The sequence below is a fragment of the Scylla paramamosain genome, chromosome 25 (genome assembly GCF_035594125.1).
Source record: "Scylla paramamosain isolate STU-SP2022 chromosome 25, ASM3559412v1, whole genome shotgun sequence".
Classification (NCBI taxonomy): domain Eukaryota; kingdom Metazoa; phylum Arthropoda; class Malacostraca; order Decapoda; family Portunidae; genus Scylla; species Scylla paramamosain.
In genome coordinates, this window is record NC_087175.1 from 4,080,001 (window position 1) to 4,087,500 (window position 7,500).

At 43.8% G+C, this 7,500-nt stretch overlaps 1 protein-coding gene across 3 annotated transcripts in view; it reads left to right on the forward strand.

Annotated features, from left to right (window-relative positions):
* The window catches only part of LOC135113112 (tubby-related protein 4-like), a 93,848-nt gene that overhangs the window by 61,174 nt on the left and 25,174 nt on the right, over window positions 1-7,500 (forward strand). For 2 of the 3 annotated variants that reach the window (XM_064028161.1, XM_064028160.1), the window contains 4 exons: window positions 2,296-2,478; window positions 3,670-3,777; window positions 4,931-5,096; window positions 6,707-6,825. In XM_064028161.1, coding sequence (XP_063884231.1) covers window positions 2,296-2,478; window positions 3,670-3,777; window positions 4,931-5,096; window positions 6,707-6,825 — 576 coding nt within the window. The remainder of the gene's footprint in view (window positions 1-2,295; window positions 2,479-3,669; window positions 3,778-4,930; window positions 5,097-6,706; window positions 6,826-7,500) is intronic. The other variant, XM_064028162.1, reaches the window with a different exon arrangement.

Below are 7,500 nucleotides of genomic sequence, written 5' to 3' on the forward strand. Positions count from 1 at the left end.
CTCTCTCTCTCTCTCTCTCTCTCTCATTCCCTCCCTCTGTCACCTGTCAGTATCTCCCTTGCGTCTGTTAATTACTCTCTCTCTCTCTCTCTCTCTCTCTCTCTCTCTCTCTCTCTCTCTCTCTCTCTCTCTCTCTCTCTCTCTCTCTCTCTCTCTCTCTCTCTCTCAAGCCGCTACATTCCATTACTCTCCCCCTCTCTCTATCTGTCTCTTCCCTCCTTCCTCCTCCTCCTCCTCCTCCTCCTCCTCCTCCTCCTCCTCCTCCTCCTCCTCCTCCTCCTCCTCCTCCTCCTCCTCCTCCTCTCCCTTTTTTTATTTCCCTTTCGTGTGTCTTCGGTCAAAGGGAAAGAAATGAAGGAGGAGGCGGAGGTGGAAGAGGAGGAGGAGGAGGAGGAGGAGGAGGAAGAGGAGGAGGAGGAAGACGAGGAGGAGGATTGGTAGAGAATTGTTTCTATCTTATCCTTCTCTCTCTCTCTCTCTCTCTCTCTCTCTCTCTCTCTCTCTCTCTCTCTCTCTCTCTCTCTCTCTCTCTCTCTCTCTCTCTCTCTCTCTCTCTCTCTCTCTCTTGTTTATGGTCTTTCGTTCTTTCCTTTTCCCATTTTCTCTCTTAGTTTCATATTTGGTTTCTTTTTTGTTTTCTTCCTTATTTATTTAATCTCCTCTTCTTCCTTTTCTTCTTCCTCTTCCTACTTTTTTTCATTTTCCTCTTCTTTATTTTACTTTTCCTCTCCTTCATCTTCCTTTTCTCTTCTTCCTCTCTCACTTCTTCTTCTTTCTCTTCCTCTTCTTCCTCTTTCTCTTCCTCTTCTTCCTCTTCCTCTTCCTCTACTTATGATAATCTTTTTCATCCTCTTACTCGTATTCTTCCTTTCTTCTTTTCTTCTTCATCTTTTTCCTCTTCTTTCTCTTTCTTCTTTATCTTCCTTCATCTTCCTCTTCTTCCTCTTCACTTTTTCCTTTTTCTCTTCCCCTTCCTCTTCCTCTTCTTCCTTTACGTCTTCTTCCTCTTCTTCCTCTTCCTCTTCCTCTGATAATCTTTTTTCTACCGCGACAATTATTAATGGTTTGGGTAAATTAGGTCTCTCTCTCTCTCTCTCTCTCTCTCTCTCTCTCTCTCTCTCTCTCTCTCTCTCTCTCTCTCTCTCTCTCTCTCTCTCTCTCTCTCTCTCTCTCTCTCTCTCTCTCTCTCTCTCTCTCTCTCTCTCTCTCTGTTATTGTTCTATTTCCGTCTCTCGCTTCGCTTCCCTCCTCTTCTCTTTCATATTTTTCTTATCTCCCTCTCATCTTCCTCCTCCTCCTCCTCCTCCTCCTCCTCCTCCTCCTCCTCCTCCTCCTTCAATCATCCTCAAATACTCTCCTCTCTTTCCCTTCCTTCTTTATTCTCTCTCTCTCTCTCTCTCTCTCTCTCTCTCTCTCTCTCTCTCTCTCTCTCTCTCTCTCTCTCTCTCTCTCTCTCTCTCTCTCTCTCTCTCTCTCTCTCTCTCTCTCTCTCTCTCTCTCTCTCTCTCTCTCTCTCTCTCTCTTTTAATCCCTTCTCTTCATTCATTTTATTCCTTTCTCTTTCTCTTTCATCTCTGTCTCTCATCTTTTCTCCTCCTCCTCCTCCTCCTCCTCCTCCTCCTCCTCCTCCTCCTCCTCCTCCTCCTCCTCCTCCTCCTCCTCCTCCACAGCAGGAAAACAAGTTAAAGTAAAAAGCCACGCAAAAGATAGCTTAGAGAGAGAGAGAGAGAGAGAGAGAGAGAGAGAGAGAGAGAGAGAGAGAGAGAGAGAGAGAAGTGAAATAGTTTTAAAAAGAAAAGAAAAAGTTTGTTTTATCCTTAAGGTATTTTTGGTGCTGTCTTCTTCTTGGGGCATGTTTGTTTGTTTGTTTGTTTGTTTGTTTGTTTGTTTGTTAGGTTACGTTTGGTTTGGTTTGGTTAAGTTAGTTTGGTTAGGTTTGGTTATGTTACGAGTATGTTATGTTAGGTTAGATCAGGTCAGGTTAGGTTAGGTTAGGTTAGCTTAGATTAATTTAGGGTAGGTTAGGTTAGGTTAAGTTAGGTGAAGAGTAATTTAGGTTAGGTTAGGTCTTGTTTGGTTAGGTTAGTTGGTTAGTTGGCTAGTTAGTTAATTGATTAGATAATTAGATACTTAGTTAATCGATTAGTCAGTCAGTCAGTCAGTCAGTCAGTCAGTCAGTCAGTCAGCCAGTCAGTCAGCCAGCCAGCCAATCAGCCAGTCAGTCAGTCATTCAATCTCTTCCACTTGAGTCCACCTGCAGATAAGCTAACCACCTACCTTGTGTCTCCCACTCAGGTGACCCTCGTGAAGTGGAATGAGCCGTACCAGAAACTCGCCACCTGTGACTCCTCGGGCATCATCTTCGTGTGGATTAAGTACGAGGGGCGGTGGAGCATCGAACTGATCAATGACCGCAACACGCCCGTGACGCACTTCTCCTGGAGTCACGATGGCAGGATGGCGCTTATATGCTACCAGGTGTGTGTGTGTGTGTGTGTGTGTGTTTTGTTTTACCTGTTATTTATTTATTTGTTTATTTATTTATTTATTTATTTTCGGGATTAGTTTAAGTTCATAAGGTTTTGTTTTTCTTTCCTTCTTTTTTTCTTTCTTTCTTTTCTTTTATTTATTTATTTGTGTGTGTTTGATTAGATTACGTACTCCAGAGAGAGAGAGAGAGAGAGAGAGTGTGTGTGTGTGTGTGTGTGTGTGTGTGTGTGTGTGTGTGTGTGTGTGTGTGTGTGTGTGTGTGTGTGTGTGTGTGTGTGTGTGTGTGTGAGAGAGAGAGAAAACTCTAGGGGTATTACCTCATATATTTCACTTACTTCCACATATCTCTCTCTCTCTCTCTCTCTCTCTCTCTCTCTCTCTCTCTCTCTCTCTCTCTCTCTCTCTCTCTCTCTCTCTCTCTCTCTCTCTCTCTCTCTCTCTCTCTCTCTTCCAAACTTGCTCCATAATTTCTCCCGTGAGGTTATACGCACTGGGTTAACTTGAGAGAGAGAGAGAGAGAGAGAGAGAGAGAGAGAGAGAGAGAGAGAGAGAGAGAGAGAGAGAGTCATCTATAAAGAAAAGTTTCAGCAACTTCTGTATCAATATTTTAACCTGTTTCTTTTTTTTTTTCTCTCTCTCTCTTTCCTTGAATTGCCTATCAATATCTATGTATTTATTTGTTTTATTTTAATTGCACTGTATTTTCACTTTTCTTATATTTATTACTACATTTTTTTTTTTGCTCTTAATTCATTAACTGACAATATTTTGTTTAGTTTTCTGTTTGTCTCTTTTTTATTTTTATTTTTTCTTAATATTCAAATGACCTTGGCATTTTTTTATTATTATTTTTTTCATATTTTTTTATTTCATTCTATTCCTTTATTTCACTCTATTCTATATTATTTTACTTGATTCTGTTCTACCACTTCAGTCTATCTTTATTTCAATTTATTCTATCATTTCATTCTATTTAACTTTCCACTCTTAATCTACTCATTCATTTATCTATTTACCCACTCACTCACTCACTCACTCACTCACTCACTCACTCACTCACTCACTCACCTAATGAAGACAGAAAGTTGAACAGTGCTGGCTTGCGTCTCTCCATCGCCTTGAGTCATGTCACCACTGTCATCTCGTACCAACAATGTCAACCAACCTCTTCCCCTGCAGGACGGCTTCGTGTTGGTGGGTTCCGTGGCGGGGCAGAGGTACTGGTCTTCAATGCTCAACCTGCAGAGTACCATCACTTCTGGGGTCTTCACGCCTGAGGACCAACAGGTGAGGGTGTGTGTGTGTGTGTGTGTGGTGTTAGGAGTACTGGTGGTGGTGGTGGTGGTGGTGGTGGTGGTCTTTCTCTCTCCCCTTTTTTTTTTCGTTTTCTTTTTCTTCTTGTCTTCCTCTTCTTAATCTTGTTATAAGTAGATAATTTGTCCTCCTCTTCCTCCTCCTCTTTCTCTCTTTCTCTCTTTCTATCTCTCTCTCTCTCTCTCTCTCTCTCTCTCTCTCTCTCTCTCTCTCTCTCTCTCTCTCTCTCTCTCTCTCTCTCTCTCTCTCTCTCTCTCTCTCTCTCTCTCTCTCTCTCTCGCTGTCCTCTCCTCTCCTCTCCCTCTTACTTCTCTCCCTTACGCTATCTTCCCCTCTCACATTACTCCTCTCACTGTCTCTCTCTCTCTCTCACTCTCCCTCTCCCTTCTCCTCTCTCCCTTCTCTCTCCCCTCTCACCTGCCACGCCCTTTTTTGTGTCTTTGTTCTCCCTTCCTTCTCCCCTTTCCTCCTACACCCCCATATATTCTCTCTCTCTCTCTCTCTCTCTCTCTCTCTCTCTCTCTCTCTCTCTCTCTCTCTCTCTCTCTCTCTCTCTCTCTCTCTCTCTCTCTCTCTCTCTCTCTCTCTCTCTCTCTCTCTCTCTCTCTCTCTCTCTCTCTCTCTCTCTCTCTCTCTCTCTCTCTCTCTCTCTCTCTTATCTAACCTAGCCTAACTAAATTCAGTGCTACCACAATCTCGCCAACCACACTCAGCTTTCCCTCCCTTTGTCCCTTATTCTAAAACACTTTGCTCCATCACCGCTATTTTCCAAGGCCACAGAGATAACTAGGCGGGTCCCCAATGTTTCTCCTGTCAATAGCTAAGAAATCTTGTTAATCTGCCACTGGAACTGCAAAAACACCCTTGAAAACCAGTGTATCTTTACCAGTACTATTTTTCAAGGCCACAGAGATGACTAGACAGGTTCCCAAGACTGTTTTTCCTGTCAATAGCTAAGAAATCTTGTTAATCTGTCACTGGAACTGCAAAAACACCCTTGAAAACCAGTGTCACCTTAACTAAAGCCTTTGGAATGTAATGGAGGTGAATACAAACCCCCTTTTTCTCACCTCACCTGACCCAAATATTGCTCCCACGCCCCGCCTCACCTGTGCCCCGCCCCCAGGTGTACTTCGGCACCACGTCCGGGCTGGTGATTGTAATGGACGTGCACGGCGCCATGGTGTCCCAGGTGCCCCTCCTCGACGACACGGCCATTACCCACCTCGCCTGGTCCTGCCCCAAGTTCAAGATGGAGGAAAGTGACGAGAATCCAACCGCCAATAAGACAGGTGAGAGAGAGAGTGAGAGAGTGAGAGAGTGAGAGAGTGAGAGAGTGAGAGAGTGAGAAAGAGAGGAAGAGTATGTGTGATGGAGAGAGAGAGAGAGAGAGAGAGAGAGAGAGAGAGGGAGAGGGAAGTATGTGTGAGAAAGAGGAGAAAAGAGATGAGAAGAAAAAAAAGTTACATGAAAAGAAAGGACAAAATGAAAAAGAAAAATGGAATGTACACAGAAAAAAAGTGGAATAAAGGGTAGAAATAGAGAAATAAGACAGGTGAGAGGGAGGGAGTGAGAGAAAGAGAGAGAGAAGGAGTAGGTGATGTATGGGAGTGATATAAACGAAAGAAAAGAAGAAAGCAATACAGAAAAAGGGAATAAAGGAGAAAAGATAATTGAACGTGAGAGAGAGAGAGAGAGAGAGAGAGAGAGAGAGAGAGAGAGAGAGAGAGAGAGAGAGAGAGAGAGAGAGAGAATAATGTATGTTTTCATGTTATATTCTTTTTTTCATAATTCTTCTTTATTATTGTTATTATTATTATTATTTTTCTTCTTTTTATTAGCAAACTTGCACACACACACACACACACACACACACACACACACACACACACACACACACACACACACACACACACACACACACACACTTACTTTCAAAATATGTCTTATAAGTAACGTGGTTCTCATTTTCTTTCTTTTCTCTCCCTTCCTTCCTTCCTTCCTTCCTCTTTCTCTCACTCCCTCCTTCCTTCCTTCTTTTCTTCCTTCCCTCTTCCTTTCTTCCCCTTTCTTCTTCTTCTTTTCCTGTTTCGCTTCCTTCCCAAACCTCCTTCACTCTCTCTCAATTTTCTTCTTCACTTCAATCTGTCCTCCTCCTCCTCCTCCTCCTCCTCCTCCTCCTCCTCCTCCTCCTCCTTTCTTTCTCTTTCTCTCCTATTTCCTTTTTATTCTTTGGTTTCTCTCCCTTTTCCTCCCTTTTTTATCTTCTTTTCCTCCATTATTTCCTCCTCCCTTTCCTTTTCTCCCTCTTCCTTCCCCCCTTCCTTCTTCATTGATTTCCTACTTCAAACACTTCTTTTCTTCCATTCCATCCCTCCTCCCCTCTCATTCCTTCTCTCCCTTCATTCTTTTCTTCATTCCTTCGTTCTTTCATCACCTCTTCTCCTTCCTTCCTTCTTTTCCTTCATTCATTCCTTTCTTCCTTTCTTTTTCTCTCAATCAATCTATTACTTATTATCGTTCCTCCCTCTTCCTTCCTTCCTTCCTTCCTTCCTTCCTTCCTTTTTCATCTTTCTTCCATGCCTTCTTTTCTCTTCCATTCTTTCCTCCTCTCCTTCCTTCTCTCCCACCATTCTTCCTTCAATCTCTCACTTCCCTTTTATCAATCTATCACATATTTCCCTTCTTTCCTTCCTTCTTTCCTTCATTCCCTCCCTCTATTTCTCCTTCCCTTTTTGTATTCCTTCCTTTCTCCTTCATTCCTCCTCTCTTCCCTCCTTCTCATACCAACCCCCTCTTCTTCCCCTCCTCTTCCCCTTCCGTCCCTTCCTCCTTCCCACCTCCTCCTCCTCTATCGTTCTTCCCCGCCCTTCCTTCCCTTAACCCCTCCCTCCTCCCCCAGCAGGCAGCGAAGGCACCTCCCTCCTCGCTGTCGTGTTTCAGACTGGACTCGTTTACCTGCTCCGAACTCACGACGACCTCACGCCCACCGTCATAAGGACAGGACTACGAGGGGTGCAGGTGAGGGGGATGAGGGGTGATGGAGGGTGGGAGGGAGAGACGTGGGTGGAGGGGAGGGAGAGAGGGTGTGTGTGTATGTTTGTTTCACTAATTGATTGACACTGTTGGGTTAGTGTGTGTGTGAATAGATGAATGTGTGTGTGTGTGTGTGTGTGTGTCAATTTGAATGAGTGAGAAAGTGCTTGATTGATTGAGGGTTTGTGTGAATGAGTGAATCAGTGAGTGAGTGAGTGAGTGAGTGAATTTTTGCTTGTTTGGTTGACTTTAGGTTTCAGTTTATGAGAGAGAGAGAGAGAGAGAGAGAGAGAGAGAGAGAGAGAGAGAGAGAGAGAGAGAGAGAGAGAGCGCCACTAATCTGCTGTTAAATACGACGCTTGCATATATACTCTCTCTCTCTCTCTCTCTCTCTCTCTCTCTCTCTCTCTCTCTCTCTCTCTCTCTCTCTCTCTCTCTCTCTCTCTCTCTCTCTCTCATTAAACATGAATAAAGATGCATAAGATTAAGGTGTGTGTGTGTGTGTGTGTGTGTGTGTGTGTGTGTGTGTGTGTGTGTGTGTGTGTGTGTGTGTGTGTGTGTGTGTGTGTGTGTGTGTGTGTAATCATTATGAATAACCAAGTGGGGCGTACACACACACACACACACACACACACACACACACACACACACACACACACA